General features: G+C 35.1%; 2 protein-coding genes and 1 long non-coding RNA gene across 3 annotated transcripts; 1 reads left to right on the plus strand and 2 right to left on the minus strand.

The window, feature by feature from the left end:
• Window positions 1–1,616: 1,616 nt before the first annotated feature.
• LOC137246774 (uncharacterized) lies at window positions 1,617–4,910 on the plus strand. The gene is made up of 4 exons (XR_010951693.1): window positions 1,617–1,761; window positions 1,820–1,979; window positions 2,065–2,151; window positions 2,210–4,910. It is a non-coding gene; the product is annotated as an uncharacterized lncRNA (long non-coding RNA).
• A 663-nt stretch (window positions 4,911–5,573) lies between these two features.
• On the minus strand, window positions 5,574–6,985 carry LOC137246775 (uncharacterized). Its single transcript, XM_067777784.1, has 4 exons — window positions 6,735–6,985; window positions 6,517–6,684; window positions 6,175–6,452; window positions 5,574–6,119 (listed from the first exon to the last, which is right to left on the minus strand). Exons 1-4 carry the CDS (start codon window positions 6,842–6,844, stop codon window positions 5,659–5,661), a joined length of 1,017 nt encoding a protein of 338 aa, XP_067633885.1. The 5' UTR covers window positions 6,845–6,985; the 3' UTR covers window positions 5,574–5,658.
• Window positions 6,986–14,636: 7,651 nt separating this feature from the next.
• Window positions 14,637–15,498, minus strand: Arc2 (Activity-regulated cytoskeleton associated protein 2). Its single transcript, XM_067773837.1, has one exon. The coding sequence runs from the start codon at window positions 15,369–15,371 to the stop codon at window positions 14,766–14,768; it is 606 nt and encodes a 201-aa protein (XP_067629938.1). The 5' UTR covers window positions 15,372–15,498; the 3' UTR covers window positions 14,637–14,765.
• Between the last annotated feature and the right edge of the window lie 1,582 nt (window positions 15,499–17,080).

Below are 17,080 nucleotides of genomic sequence, written 5' to 3' on the forward strand. Positions count from 1 at the left end.
TGGTTCAATCCATGGCTATGGTTCAATCATTTGAATCTCGCCAACACGGCTGCCATACCTCATTCCTTTTATGCCCAAAATTAATTAAAAAAGAATTTTTTTTTCTGGAATTTTTGTTGTGAGCGCTTTTAGAGAACGCTATTTTTGTTGATAGGTTGGAAACATGTTGCAGTTGAGTTAAAAAATTTGTTCTCTGAACAGGGAGTTGAGCCAACTACTAAATGAAATTACACTTAACCATAATATTTTAAATTTAATTTTTAATTTATTTATTATTACGGCTGTTTAGGCCTACAACTTAAACTACTAAGTACAATTCATTATTATATCACTTATTTCTATTGAATATGCTGTTGGAATGCCATGTGATTCCGATCAGCATATTTACTGGCGTGACAAACGGACGAGTCTGGGAGCCAGTTATTTAAGGAAGGTTGAAAAGGACGCGTTTCCAATCCTCCAGTGCTCCCAGCTTAAGGCAACAAAATTTGGAACTTATATTTTTCAATTATATTTGTATTTTAAGCTATCGGAATGTATTGGTCTCCGATCAACACAGCTAAACATGTCCTTGGATGTTGGAAATTGAAAATAACGTGTACCCAATCACCCCTCAACTTTGTTTAGTAAAGACGCTGTCGGAATGCATGAAGATTCCGATCAGCACAGCTCAAAATATAATGGGTTCAACTTTTGTTTGACCTTATTTTGGTTATATATCATATAATTTTGTGTTACATTAATGCTGTCGGAGTGCGAGTGATGCCGATCAGCAACAGTAAATATAGGCTGAAAATACCGAATTCCAGCGAAATTAGTTGTTGGAACTGTCTGGAGTTACAGGTGGCGACTGATTTTCTTTTCCTTAGGGCATTGTATTTTGCTGCTACCAATATTACCATTCCCTTTTTGCGCTCCAGTATCGGTATATCATGTAAAACACTAAAAGCAAAAAAAAAAAACTTTATCTTATTGGAAGGGTTTTACAATGCTCAAATAAACATTTTTTAAAAGTATTGAAGTTATTACTACTTTTAGTGTGATTAGGAAGTTCATTGAAATATTTCAGGCCCTTATAAAATATATTTTGCTTGTCCACTTCTGTTTTGAAAAGAGGTAATCTAAAATTATTGTTTTCTCTGATTACGTATTATAGCTTGAAACACAATGCCCTGACGCCGCGAAATAAACGCGACGAACATCGCCTTGTCAAAAATAGAATCCCCATAATTACATGAAGGTGAACACAATGAACGCCAAGAGCGGAATTTACGCGACGTCATTTTGCGACGATAGATTTAATTCTATCGTCGCCGCCGGGCGATGACGACAATTTATGCCAAAGGTGACCATATTTATTTTTTGCTTCAACGCTCACATTAAATTTAAACTAAAAATACATTTATCTCGTTCTTTAAAAAGCACAAACATACATTTCCAAGCTCTGGATTAGAATAAATTAATTTGCATGATTATAATAAAGTTTTTCAGTGAGTTCTTTGTGTGAAGTCATTAGTTCCTTCTTCTCTCTGCCTTTGTCCTTTCATATGGTCACCCTTAGTATAGTCAAATCAGCTGTTTGTGTAAAATTATTTTGTGAAAAGTTTGTATGCAAATTGAAAATTGAGAAATATAAGTGAATATATCATAGAAAAAGTTAAGGAAAACGATTGTTTATATAATCTTGGTTCTTCAGATTATAAAAATTTAAATAAAAAGCAGTCGTATTTGAAAATATTGGCATAGCATTGACCTTGGATGGTAAGTATTTATATGTTTTGATGTGGATTCTTCTCATATGTTTAAGTATCCTTTTTAGGAGAAACATGTCGTAAAAAGTGGAAAAGTCTGCGAGACACTTATAAAAGGCGTAAGGGCTGTGCGCTATCTCCTTCCGGGAGCGCCGCAGGAAGTGCTACAAAAAGTTGGAAATACATGAATGCAATGCAGTTTTTAGACGACTATCCTGATTCAAGAAAGTAAGTCAGGGTTATGTATATTGCCGCGATGGTTTTGAGTGGTTTTCATTACATTTCGCAATTACTACACGTCTAAAAATTCCAGGAGTGGTATCAAAAGATGCGTTAGAATTCCCACAATATTTGGTACAGTGATACTCTATATGTAATATAGTGTGATCGGGAATGGGATGTATGTAATAGAAAATAGATTAGATTAGATTATCAATCATATATTTTTTTCTTTTTAGAACTGTTGGAAATTGTGATTGGCATGATTAACGAACATACTGATGTATATGAAAAGTCAACAGATTACTCAAACTCTTCAAATCGTGAACCACTTATTGTATACGAATCGCAAATAAGCGAAAATTCGACAGATTGTTCCAATCCTCCAAATGCAATTATGGATGTTACTTTCGAACCGTATATAGTATGCGAACCACAGTTAGTTGACGAGAATTCCAAACCTTCAAATGATAAAGCAGCTAGAAGCTATGTCGCTCAGAATAAGAACCGGAAGTCAAAAAAGCAAGCAGATGCCGAAGTTACTTTAGTTTTCAAGGATGTGCTAAAAGAATGCGCAAAAACAATCCAAGAGATAGCTTGTGCCCCTGAGCAGGAAAAAATACGGGATTCAACTTCGCTTTTGTTTGAAAGCTTGGCGAAAACAATTTCCAGTGCCAACTTATCACAGAATAATGTGCGCAATATTGAAAGGAAAGTTGTTGCTTTAGTTTATGAAGAACTAGGAAAGACAAGTGTTCAATAATTTCACGTCTTTAGCTGATAGGTAAACAGTCGTAAGTCCAAAAAATATATTTTGAGAAATGAGAAAAACAGGTACCTCAATGACAATGACAATGGCAATACACCGTAAAGTTCGAAGTGTAGGCAACCAACAATATCTGAGCTAAGATCTTTTGCCGGAAGGTCAAGAAGCCATAATAAAATTGAAAAATGGTACTAGTTCCATTTGGACTAAAAGTGGAGTTGCGACTGCTTACCTCTCATTACAGACATATCGTTAGCTTAATGCACAAAGGACCTAACCAACATATTTGAAATTTGTACGAGTAGCGAATCACATTTTATTTTCGCGTTCACAAAACATAGAATGGCATTTCAAAAGTGGCTATGGTTCTAACCCTTTAAACTTTTTGTCAGGGCGTTTTTTAATATATACCAAAGTCTGCGAAAAATGCAGTATCAAAAAGTCTGTTGGTTAGGGTCTTTGTTAATTAAGCTAACGATATTTATGTATACCAGTTATTCCCAACGGCACTGTATGCCATTTTGGGTCATATGTTGCCTTTATACAGAGAATGGAGACCAAATTCGAGCGTTGAAGTATGCAATTTAATAACCTATCGGTATTGAATAACGTATATTCTATAGTTCAAATTTGTGCAAAACATTGAAATTTTATTTAAAACTTGATAGCAACTAAATATACATCTTTCTCTTTTGCTAGATGCACAATTTTCAAGTAATTCAACTCAGAGACTAGACTAGTTAAGCCTTTAAACAAACCTATAAACTTTTTATTAATACACATACACTTTTGCTCACGCAGTTAACCCATAGTAATTGTATTATTCGTAGTTCAGGTTTTATTTCGTTTCATAAAGCAATTACGTAACTTATCAAAAAATACTACAAAACTTCTAATTTGTACATGGGTCCTTTTATGATAAAAATGTATTTTGTGTTTGTATGTATTGCCGATCTAGGACTTTGGGGCGTTTTATTTGGGAAATCCTGAAACGTTTGTAACTTTCGCTATTGCTTTGCTAGTTTGGAAGTATGCCATAATTTTTCTGAGGGATAACAGCTCCTTTACAAAAATTATGAATAGTTGCATAGATTAAAATATAAGTTTGGAAATTAATTAGACATATTTTGCTAAACTTGTATGGAGCGAATTTAATGCGCTAAAGTAAAATGGCTGAATTATGTAAGCAGCTACAATAGACCTTTGTGAGAAAAAAAATCATTTTTGCCATAAAAGTAGATGCAAATCAAAACTGGACGTATTAATTGACAGTTTTATGTTACTTCGAGTAATGAAATTTTACTACTTGATGTAAATGTGTGTGTGTGTATTGTAAAGACATACAGCAGCGAAAAGAAAAATAGCAGTGGCAATCAAATTAAATTCGCCAATTAAATTCTTTTTTTTCGATATTTGAAGAAAAAGCTTCAATGAATTTTGTTGCTAAAACTATGCAAACCATTCGCAAAAAAGTTTACAAAAAATTCGAAAATTCGAGAGAATTTTACAAAAATTTCAAAGCTTTTATTAGAGTTCTCTAAATCTCTTTGAGTATGCAGCCTTCTAGTCCTATCAATTTTAGCCTAACAAAATTATAGGTCTCTCAGAATTCGGATTGATTTTCGAAACTTTTTTCCCGACACGCATTTGGATATAAAAAAGTAATTGTTTCACGTTTTGTATAGAGGCAAATCTAAAACACCCTTCGAGAGACCTATAACTTTGTTAGACTAAAATTGATTGCACTACAAGGCTGCATACTTAAAGAAATTCAGAGAACTCTAATAAAAGCTTTGAAATTTTTGTAAAATTCTCTCGAATTTTCGAATTTTTCGTAAACTTTTTGCGAATGGTTTGCATAGTTTTAAAAACAAAATTCATTGAAGCTTTTTCTTCAAATATCGAAAAAAAGGGATTTAATTGGCGAATTTAATTTGATTGCCACTGCTATTTTTCTGTTCGCTGCTGTTAATACAGAATACTTATTTAAATTAACTTATTACATACTAAAAATATTACATTTTGAATGATTGAATGATAAAATGAATTATACTGCATACTAAATTTTCAATATATATTTGGAAATTTTTATAGAGATTTTTAAAAACATTTAAATTAACATATTTCATACTAAATATTACATTTTGAATGATTGAATGATAAAATGAATTATACTGCATACTAAATTTTCAAAATATATATAATTTTCAATATATATATATATATAGATATATACGATCTATGAATGCGATAAGAATGAGTAACCTCAGTGCATTAATTTTAATTTAACATTATCTCTACAAAATTTAAAGGCTAATATAGCAACGTAAATAAATACTTATAATAAATTAGAATGTGTGTGTTTCTTTCTAAATTGAGGAAAACCGTTTATTGGCTGGATACATAACAAGGCTAAATATTATTTCGGAAAAGCACCAAATGACACCTTATGTGGAAAAATATAGTTTTGAATAGTCACTCGATTCGTTAATAAAGGATTTTCCGTACAAATTTCCAATTATAAGAATTTTATTAGCCATTCAGGCCCTCTTGAGAAGTAGGTGGCACCCTCCGAAAACGCTAATATTATTATTTTTTAGCTCCCGTTGGCAGTGAAGTCCAATAATTGGTACATATCGACAGGTGGCAACAAATAGGAGATTTTATATAAGGACTAAATGAGAGTGGAACTCTAAAACATATCAGTAAAAAGACGAAAACAAGTTTTGTAAAAAGAAAGACAGCTCATTCAAACTTAATACAAAAGCTTTAGGATAAGAGGACATTTTACTGCACTTAAATTTTTCCAACCCTAGTTTACCGTATATTTTAAAGCTTCACTTTTAATATTATAAGATTTGGTAAAATAAAAAACGTAGCTACATATGTCCGCATTGGTATTTTAACGTACATTTGCGGATTTCACACAGATCGCATTGGCCTTTCTTGTAAGTATTCCGCTAGTTCGTCTCTCAAACTAAATGCTTCATTTGTTGATCGATTGGAATGAGCAATTTGAATAGATGTCATTCTTGTTGAAAGTTGTCCACAATCGAAATTCCCATTTTCATCACTGCTGGCTCTGTTCGGATCGAAGTATCCACTACTACTGTCAAGCATTAAATAATTGTGCAAGACTATAGGTACTAAAACAATTTTGTTCACATTTTCTGGAGCAGCGTGAATCGTTGTATGAAGAACTCTCCATCTATTTGCTAATATACCAAAGGTGTTTTCAATGTGCACTCGTACGGAGGATAACCTTTTGTTATAATTTCGTTTGGCGGGTGACAAATTTCGACCAGGGTAAGGGCGCATGAGATTAGGCTTCAGAGGAAATGCGCTGTCACCGACGAAAAAATATGGAAATATTTGGTCCGTACCTATTTGAAATATGGCATCAATTAACTGAAACCTTATCTGTTATAAACATTTTACCTGGAAGGTTATCTGGGGGAGGAATTTCCAGGTCGTTTCTTAGAATCATGTTACCAAATACGCTTCGTGCCAAAATTCCCCCATCGCTTTGGCTTCCCAACGCACCAACGTCTACAAATGAAAACGTATAGCTATCATCGCATATTGCAATCAGAACTACACTGAATGTCTTTTTGTAATTAAAAAAGAGTGAACCACTACGTTTGGGGCAAACTACTTTCACATGTTTGCCGTCCACCGCGCCGAGACAATGGGGCATTCCAGTTTTTGCATAGAACCTGTCCAAAATATAATATATGAGTATATATAGTTACTAAATACCATACTTCAATTGGAGCAAACCTGTCTGCAATGTTTTTCAATTCGGTTTGATTTGGTTGGGCAAGGTAAATTTCGCGTAGTCCATGCCAAATTGCATCGCATGTCCCGTATATTATTTTCCTAACTGTAGAAACACCCAATTTATATGACCAAGCTAAATACTGTGGATTACAGCCTTGTGCCAAGAACCTGTTTAAACTCCATTTTTACACAGATATATAGTTTATAAAGTTACTTACATCAAAGTGATACCCAAACGGATTTCTTCACTTATTGGTTCTCTTATGGAAAAACGTTGAAGTCGCTCTCGTAACAAATTCACTAGCGCATTAAACTTTGCAACATTCATACGTGTTGCCTTGAAGAAATGTTCTTCATCTGAGAGTTTCAACTGTGCGAAGGAAGTTTCGTGGAAGCTCAGAGTCTTCCTTGTACGATTAACTGGCCGCACCCACCATCGCCGCTTCAACTACTGGCACACCTCGCGATATATATTCACCATTACAAAAATGATGTTTATAATTTTAAAAATTTTCAACAAACGGCCTCTGTTATTCATTTTTGTATATACTGCTAATGCTGACCTTAAATTGAATTCATTTCCCACAAGAAATAGTCACTAATATAAGAAATTATTTTCCATCGAAGAAATGACAGAAAATGTCAGAAAATATCGCCGCCGCTGTCTATTGTGTTTAACTGGACGAAATATCTGAGCGTAAATTTGAAAAATGTCATCGCCCGACGCGGCGTATATCGTCGTCGCTCGGCATTGTGTTTACAGCTTATGAATGTGCATCATTTACATATATACGCTTTTCGCTGAGGTATGTTGGTAATTTACCGTGCTTAAGTGCTTAATATTAAATACACGTTTCATAATGTGGTAGAATATGAGCTGTTTTATACTCAACCAGTTTAGTGCTTCTATCATGTTATTAATGTTAAATATAAATCTCATAGCTTGAGTTACATTGGCCATAAAGAATATTGTGGGACAATATATGAAATGCGGCTCTATGATGGATTTATACACTTTCAGTTTGTATTTTCTTCTGATAAATTTGCACGACCTCTTCCAAAAACCAATTTCTTGCCTATTTTGGCAACTATATAATCAATATGATCATTAAATTTAGTTTATTATCAATCTGAACCCCTAAGTACTTGAAAGTTTTAACTTCGTTAATGTTTGAGTTCATTATTTTTAGCTCGATATTACAAGATTCCTTATTCATCGCTCTAGATATGACCATAAAATGGGTTTTATTAACATTAAGTTTAAGCTTATTGTTACAAAGCCACCGGTATAGGGTGTTCAAGTCTTCCTGCATTTTGCTCCTAGCTAACATGATATCAATTTCACTTACTTCGAGCAATGCGTCACCCGCAAACAGCCTCATTTTACTATGTTTTAGCGCCGAAGATATATTATTTATATATATGTTAAATAGGACCAAAACCGATCCTTGTGGCAATCCAATTCCTGTCAATACCTCATCCGACACAACCGACTCAATGGCTGTTTTTTGTCTTCGGTTACCTAAAAAGCTCTGAAACCACTGCAGCTCGTTGCCCCTAATTCCAATTTTTTCTAATTTTTTAATCATTATATTTCTGTCTATAATTTCAAATGCTCTCCGCAAGTATACTTTTCTTTTGATTTAGTTCTTCTTTCCAACTCGATATTACATAATTTAAAGCCGTTTCACAAGAGTGGCCTTCTCTGAAACCGGATGGTTCTTTAATTAGTATTTTATTTATTTCCAAGTAACTTATGAGCTGATTTTTTACTACTGTTTCTAGAATTTTTTCGATATTCGCCAACGTGTTGATCGGTCTCAGATCTTCTGCCTTTAGTGAATTTTTTACCTTCTTTATTGGCACTATTGTTGATATTTTCCATGCGTCGGGCACTATTCCCTCTACTAATGATTTATTTATGATATCCGCATAGAAATGTCCCATGTATGACACCGAATCCTTAATTACTCCTTCTGAGAGTAAATTTGTTCCTCCGATTTTATTTTTTAACCTTTTAGCTACCAATATGACATCATCAACCGTAACTTCTTGGAATTTCAGACATGTGCTGACCGTGTATTGCACACTGTCGCCACTACCAAAAGTTTCGATTTCTCAATTTATGTCACCAATACTATCAACAAAGAAGGAATTTAATGCTTGAGCTATATCCTCGGGTGTTTCATATCTTATACCATTTACAATCACTGTCAGGATATTGTCACGCACCTCAGTTAAGTTTACTGCTTGCTTGAGGTGTTTCCACATTAATTTCCTATCAGAAGAATTTAAGGCGATATTTTTCTCCATACACTTAATCTTTTTAATTTTGATTAGTTTCTTATAATACTTCGCAACCGTATTATATTCCGAAAATTCAACAGATCTTCTGGCTTGTGAGTGCAATTGAATTTTTAATTTGTTAATTTCGGTCAGTTCATGATCGTACCACTTATTTCTCAACCTCACTATCCTGTCTTGTTCTGATGTTAATAAACCCATGCAGTGTGATAAGCAGGTATTTATATATTCAACCGAGTCATTGATACGCTGAAATCATAGTTGTGGGTATCATTCTCCGCAGAGGATTTGAATTGCACACTTGAAAGCAAATGAAATGGTTTCGTGATCAGAAATTCTGTGATTTTCAAGATTAGTACAGGACAGTACATCAGCATTTGCATATAATAGATCTATTCTCGTTTGGGACCTCTCAGCAATCCTTGTACTGAAATTCACCATTTGCCTCATCGCGCTACGTGAAAATATCTCATTGAGCTTAGAACTCGTTGCGGTATTAACATTCATGTTAATGTTAAAATCCCCAATTAACAAGGAGTTTGTCGATATCAAGAGAATATTAAGAGGAACGATTTTATTTATAAACAATAACCAGAAGAAATACGGCCAATAAATACGTTACCTAGCGATGAAAAAATAATTGAGAAAATTGAAAAAGAACAGCTGCTCTAATATGTAAATAAATATGAAATTATTATTAGCGAGCAATCAGGGTTTAGATCTAAACACTCCTGTGAAAGTGCACTCAACATGGTGATAGCAGAGTGGAAAGAAGGAATGTCTTGCAAATTAGTAACAGTCTCAGTTTTTCTTGACCTTAAAAGAGCATTTGAAGCTATTGACATAGAAATGATGTTCAGGAAATTATATAACATCGACATCCGAAATAAAGCTTTAAAGAGCTACCTTACAGGAAGAAAGCAGAAAACTGTAATTCGGAACGTGACATCTCCTGGAATAGAACTTGAAATAGGTTTACCTCAGGGATCAGTGCTAGCTGCGATTCTGTTCATAATATACATAAATGATATAAAAACTTGTTTGAGTCACTGTAAAATAAGACTATTTGCAGACGATGCATTGTTGACGATAAGCTGTCCATCCATAACTGAAGCCAAATCAAAAATACAAGCGGATATAGACTCTGTACATAAATAGCTATGTCAAAACAAGCCAAGAATTAATATTGAGAAAATAAAATGGATGGTTATGAGTAAAATACACTCTGGAGTTGACAATGTAACCATAAAAATAGCAAATATCCCATTAGAAAGAATAAACCAAAAAAAAATACTTAGGAGTTATAATGGACGAAATATTAAAGTTTGATGAACATCTTGAATATGTAGAGGGGAAAGTTTCAAAGAAGATAGGTTTTATGACACGGACGTGCAAGCACGTAAGCCGATACTATAAAACAATGGTTTATAAGTCTATCGTTGAACCTCATTTTATATATTGCCCAACGATTCTATTTACAATAGCTGATTCAAGTATAAATAAGTTGCAGAAAAAACAAAAGACGGTGATGCGATTTATTCTAAAGAAACGTTTTGACACTCCCATACAAGAGCTACTAAACAGCTTGAACTGGCTTAGTGTGAAACAGCTTGTGTTATATTTTACTTTGAAATTCATACACAATATGAAATTTGGAAACCTACCAAATTACCTAAATGATCGTGTAAAATACAACAACGATGTCCATAACTATAACACAAGAAACAAAAATAATTTCCACTTGCCAATTGTAAAATCCAAATTTGATAATAATAGTATATATTTTTAGGGATTAAGAGAATACAATGAACTACCTAGGGACTTAAAATATTGTAAAAATATGAAAAAGTTCAAGAGGCTATTATACGAATATTGTAAAAGAGTACCTATTAGGTAAAAAAGAAATACACTTTATAAATCAAAATCAATGATGTAAAACCCAAAGACTGTACAATAGGCCGGGTCGATTTGTGGGGAGGCAAAAAAATCGCCCATTGCTCTATGAAAATCATATTCTAGGGATCAAAATAAGAAACTTTGTCAAAGGAACCATACCTCTAACACGAATTCTGATGTCGAAGGTGTCTAAGTTCGGGTGTAACCGAACATTATATACTCAGCGTGAGCTTCAATTGTACATTTCATTTCAGATAAATTACTTTTCTACATAACACGTGGCACCGCCCGTTTAAAAGAAAAATGTCTCCCCATTTCCTCTTACAGTAAAACTTGATAAGTGAAATATCATTGATTCAAAACTATTTTTGCTTAGTTATAGCTTATTATTCTAGTGTACGACCCTTTTAAACTTTTTTTATATCTAAGTTGCCGTGGTCTTTAACCGAATCCGTCCATTTTTACTAGAAGTATTTTCTGCTATAAGGAAAATATATGTACACAATTTCATTACGATATGTTAATTTTTCTCGAGTTATGCCTCCCGAAACATAGAAAATTGCTTAGTCATAAAAGGGGCTGTGCCACACCTATTTTCAAAAATTTTAGTGGTCTCCAATTTAATGTTATAATTCAATTTAGAAAGTAAAATTCTATTGGTACAAAGGTTTTTTTTTTGCTAAGATATAGCTTATTATTTTTGTCTACGACCCTTACAAAAATGTTTTATATAAAAGTGGGCGTGGTCTTTAACCGATCTCGTCCATTTTTTCTAGAAATATTTCCTGCTATAGGGAAAATCTGTGTACCCAATTTTATTACGATCCGTTAATTTTTCTTCGAGTTATGGCCCCCGAAAGAGAAAATTGCTTAGTCATAAAAGGGGCGGTGACACGCCCATTTTTAAAATTTGAAGTTTTTCCTACTTATTGTTATAAATCCACTTGGGAAATGAAATGCCATTGATATAAAGCACTTTTTTGCAAAGATATAGCTTATTTTATTCGTCCACGACCCTTTTAAAAATCTTTTATATAAAAGAGGGCGTGGTCCTTAACCGATTTCGTTAATTTTCTTCAAAGCATTCCTTGTAGTAAAGGCAACCCCCTTGCCGAATTTTGTTACGATAGGTTTAACGATTTTTGATTTACGATAAATAATATTTGTAAAATTGATTTTATCACAAGTAGGCGTTGCCACGCCCATTTTAAAATTTTTTTCAAATTTTTATCAACAGTCTCAATATCAGTCCACACATAAAATTTCTACGTTCTAGGTGTATTATTTACTAAATAATCAGGTTTTTAGTGTTTTCCAAAATGTTATATATATAAAAAGTGGGCATGGTTATCATCCGATTTCGCTCATTTTCAATACCAATCTATTCTGGGTCCAGATAAGCTCGAGTACCAAATTTGGTGAAGATATCTCAATATTTCAATCAAGTTATAGTAGCTGCATTTCGTTGCTAACTAGTACAATTAAAACACTAGCTAGCTTACCGAATTGCATGGAAAGCAACAATAAAAAGTAATCGAGTTGAGTTGGCTAAGCGCTTTCAGTTGAAACCGCTTAGATAATTGTCGACCTGATTGATAGTGTTGTATAGTGTTGCATATTCAAAAATAGGGCACTATTGTGAACGAGCGAATGAAATGAACATAGGAATGTGCAGATAAACAAAAATAACAAAATAACAGCGTGGCGGCAGGATGACAAACAAACACACGCATTTCATGTATTTTGTTTTTGTAATTCTCTGGTTGAATGTCAAAAACATACTGCGCTAGAAGTAGAAATGTCATAGCAGCGAAAAAAAGTAACAATTAGCTGATAAACCTTCACCATCTGTATGGTTTTGGCATAATGAAACTGTTTAGCTAGTTGAAGCGTTTTCTTCAAGCTCGCTTGAAAAAAAAATACACCTAGTGTTAACGGACAGACGGACGGACATGGCTCAATCAAATTTTTTTTCGATGCTGATGATTTTGATATATGGAGGTCTATATCTATCTCGATTCCTTTATACCTGTACAACCAACTCTGAGTATAAAAATGTTGTGATGAGCTGTACGGGCTTTATGCAGACATCAACATAGCTCAGCGCATTAAAACACAGCGGCTATGCTGGCTGGGTTATGTTATGCGAATGAAAGAGTTTTCATCGGAACCCACATACGGAAGCAGAGGAAGAGGGCGGTCCTCCCCCATGGGTGTAGCCGATTGGCGCCAGTTAGCAGGGCGAATACGCGAATGGCGCCTTATTGGGCGGCCATAAACGGATTAGATAAAGAGCACAAAAAAATGTCTTCCCGTAAATGAGGACAGGACGAAGTACTTGCTGTCATCCAAGAAAGAATCGGTGCATTCGCACCATTGCAGCCACGTCACTATCAATGGATAAAAATTCGAGACTGTGAAGGACTTCGTCTATTTGGGTACCAGCATTAACAGCGCAAAAAATGTCAGCAAAAATATCAAACGGAGAATAACTCTAGTCAACAGCAAATGCTACCTTGGACTGAGAAGGCAATACAAAAGTAAAGTCCCCTCTCGACGAACAAAAATCACACTCTTCAAGTCGCTGATCATACCAGTCCTGATATATAGCTCGGAATCATAGCCGGTGTCGAGAGACGATGAGATGGTTCTTGAAGTGTTCTCCTGAAAATTTACTGTCCTGTCCGTGTTGTCATCATATGATTATAGTGCAGCGAATAAAAGGTAAGGATGAATAGGTTTCGCTGACTACATCTTGTTATGCAAATGGACGAAGACGATGTGGCCAAGAAAGTTTTTCAATTGGCACCAGAGGAGGGGGAGACCTCCACTTAGTTGACAGAGGCAGGTGGAGGAATACTTCACTTTCCTTGGTGCTCTTAATTGGCTTCTGCTATCACGAAACAGGGGTAGCTGGCGTGACGCTCAAAATCGCTTAGGTAGTTAGGCGCCAATTAACTAATAACGATGCAGCTGATCTTAGTCAGATGTCAAGTGGGACGTGAAATACGGAATGAAGCGATTTGCACCATAGGGAATAGGTTTCCGAGCTAGGAATATTACGGCTTTTACTTCTCATTATGAATCTTCTGCTATTTTCACATTAGGTGACACAAAGCGACACAACATAAAGCTATGACGTGGCCAAATCCTATCGTTCACAGACAGCCGGCTGGTATCTTAATGTCAATGTATCCTGAAGTACTGAAATCAGTTTCGGTACCTAAACATACGGCTAAGTCCACCGAAGCATGCAATATGTGATACATCTATGTATGTGTACATACATGGTAAAATATCGCACTGGCTTACTAAAGCGGTTGATCCACCCAGATGAAACTATGGCCCGTTTTTTGGTAAAACATATTGTCTGAGCTTTGGTGATTCGGCGGGCGAATCGGTTTTTTTATAATTATATTATTTTGTTATTTTTAGTCGACTGTATATTATTTATTGTTTAGAGAGAGGTCGCTATGCGCCTGTTACACCTTGTATGTATTCATTGGGGGCGAGCACAGGGGGCTCTAAGGTATTGGCTGCGGGTTAAGCAATCTTATTTTGCTTTGAAAAACCCCCTTTTGGGATACAAAGTTTAAGCTATGTCTTTACAATATTTCACTAACCAGTTGAGAATTACAAGCGCACTCAATGGCTAATGAAACAAACGAAAGAAAAATGCTCATAATATAAGTCACTTAAACACATGTCCAAAAATATCGAGAGAGGTATCTAAAAACGCCTTTTAACATCGGTATCATTTAATGCGAAAATCAAAAATTTAATTTCTGTCAAAACGGGACATTATGAATAAAAGAATTGGCAAGCACGGAGTTTTGGTGGGAACGTAGCATTACATTATTTTTTCACAACTGTAGCACCTTCAATTAAAATTCACAAAAATAAAATTCAGAGTGTCACAGTTCAATATTAAATTTTATTAACTACGTTATATCCCTATATTAAAACTTATAAATACTTACAAACAGTTACGTAAAGAAAAATTCATGAAATAACACGAAAAAATATCACTCGCCCTTTCGCTAATTTCATCATTTACTATGCCTTTCCACATTGCGTCCCTTTTCCAAAAGCTCTCTGTATGTTTTAATCTCATGCCGTGGTATTTGTTGTTGATATTTCGAGTCCAACAAACCATAAATGAAATCCAATTCTGTTTCAATATCATGCCGCCCCTCCGGCAACTTGGCTATCAGAGCACGCTTTTGACACACGAAAGTATCGATGGGTGTGTGCGATTGTTTTGACTCAAAGATCTCCACATATATTTGGTACGGAGGTTTCGTGGGTGAAAAATGATCGCGTAATAGCGTTAATGCATCTGCCCACGACTTAGCATCACGTCGTACACCTTTCCACCAAGTCGAAGCAATGCCTTGAAAAAGAAGTGGTAAACCTTTCAATGCATTCTTATCACTAATATTTTCCATGTCTTTATATGTCTCAATGGCATTGATGAACTCTTCGACAGCGTCATTATCACGTTGGCCATGAAAACGTACATTGCAATTAGCAAAACTACTTTTTGATGTTTTTCTTTCTTGAACTTGTTGTTCGGAGTTTTGTTGTAGGCCCAATACTCGTATTGTTGCTAATAGTTTTTCAAATTGGTCATCGGACATGCGACCAGTTGACATTTTCGCGAATGTGAGTTTTACAAAACAAATTCCGATTAAAATAAGTAATAGCGAGTCAAACCGACACTCTATAGCTGTTGATAGCAAAGCTCAGAGAAGACTGTTCGCTGTGATTGCATCTTTTGGGGAGAGTTCTCTTTTGGAAATTTGCTTGGGGCGGAAAGCTGTACTAAACCGCCAACTCAGCTGTTGTGAAATAACTTGCATTGAAAGGAAGGGTATTAGTCATTCACAAACATGCGAAAAGCGTATTTCTCTCGCTATGTAAAAATATTCTCTATGTACGAATATAAATACATAATTTGGATTAAGTATGTATGAAAAAAAGTATTCGGGAATGCCCCTCAGAATGGAAGCCGGGTGTAATTTTGTATACACAGATACTAGAGATGTACCCGGAATCAAAAATTTAATCACAGTCCCGCCTGTTGCTTTATCTACATCACTGAGTAATTGTCAGAAAATGGCTCAAGTAATTTAGGCCATCTCGCAATAAAGTATTCCAGTAATTTATTTTCTGTGAAAAGAAACGCTACCTTGAAACTTTTAGAGAACGCAGTCGTGCCCAATCCTACCTTTTTTCAATGCACTCGGACTTCTGCCTCTGATGGCATTGTTTTAATAGCGAAATACAACCCGATGATTTTGGCCCATGTTGCTGAGGTCCTTTGCAGGATATTAATGAGATACGAATACTAGTATGCATCTAAGCATACTAGCCCGACTGTTCGCTAATTCCATTTGATATGACCGCGTTGAGTTTTTGTAGTCATTCCACCTCTTCACCCCGTAAGTAACTTGGTGTCGTTAGAACCTCAACTGCTAAATAAATGTACATATTGTATATATAACAGCTTTCACCTCGCTAGGTGAAAGTGGCTATTGTATTTGGGAAGCTGTTCAGCTATGCTCTTTGCTTAACAATCCCAGAAGTAGATTAGAATACCTTCACCTACATTACCTAATCAGAGAAGTTTTTGGCCACAGTATAATGTTTCTCGTCGATAGAATACTTGAAATTACCTCCATAGTTTAATGTAACAGGTATTGGCTTATCCTGGCATTCCAATTTTAGATCCCAATTCAGCTTTGTAGGTACCGCCTTTAGGTGCCAATAACAGTAATTTTTTCTTGCTCTCAAAATAAAAGGGTAGAAGTTTTTATATATGGATCTTCAGAGGCTGTGGACTTTGTCGAGGTGTCGCGATAGTGCTTCAACTCCGTCCGGCCTCAAAATATTTAAAGACTATCCCATTATCGCCTATTTTGGCTGTTTTGTCCTTAGCTCAGGTCACGCGGGTCCCGAAACGCCGCACCCATCTCTAATAAACACGCATACATCTGCGTAGAAAAATATTGACTTGTTTACTGCCCACGAGGTTCCATTTCTGCAATTTTATCTGGCACATTCATATTGTGTACGCAAACATTTTGTATATATGGCCAAGTTAAGTTATTTTTCTGCATTATTGGTTGAGATGTCTATACATTTTCAATCAATTCGCCGTGCAGAAGATGCCAAGTCAAAAGATTTCGATTAACTGACATTGGAGTACAAGGCATTGTATGGAAAATAATTAAGAAGAAGCAATAAGCTGTTGGGATAACACAAGGCGAATACATACCAGGATTTTGGATGCCTGGCAAAAATTTTCCACATTATTAGAATTCACAGGATGAGCTCGATTCAAATCTGTTAAGTACTAAGT

The sequence above is a fragment of the Eurosta solidaginis genome, chromosome 3, assembly GCF_040869045.1.
Source record: "Eurosta solidaginis isolate ZX-2024a chromosome 3, ASM4086904v1, whole genome shotgun sequence".
In the NCBI taxonomy this organism is placed as follows: Eukaryota; Metazoa; Arthropoda; class Insecta; order Diptera; family Tephritidae; genus Eurosta; species Eurosta solidaginis.

Bases quoted from the DNA above. Each gene is read 5' to 3' on its own strand.
- LOC137246775 (XM_067777784.1), bottom strand. From the start codon at position 6,844: ATGAATGTTGCAAAGTTTAATGCGCTAGTGAATTTGTTACGAGAGCGA. The intron at 6,685-6,734 runs GTAAGTAACTTT...GAGTTTAAACAG, and splicing joins CGTTTGGGTATCACTTTGAT to GTTCTTGGCACAAGGCTGTA. The intron at 6,453-6,516 runs GTTTGCTCCAAT...TATTTTGGACAG, and splicing joins TTGAAAAACATTGCAGACAG to GTTCTATGCAAAAACTGGAA.
- Arc2 (XM_067773837.1), bottom strand. From the start codon at position 15,371: ATGTCAACTGGTCGCATGTCCGATGACCAATTTGAAAAACTATTAGCA.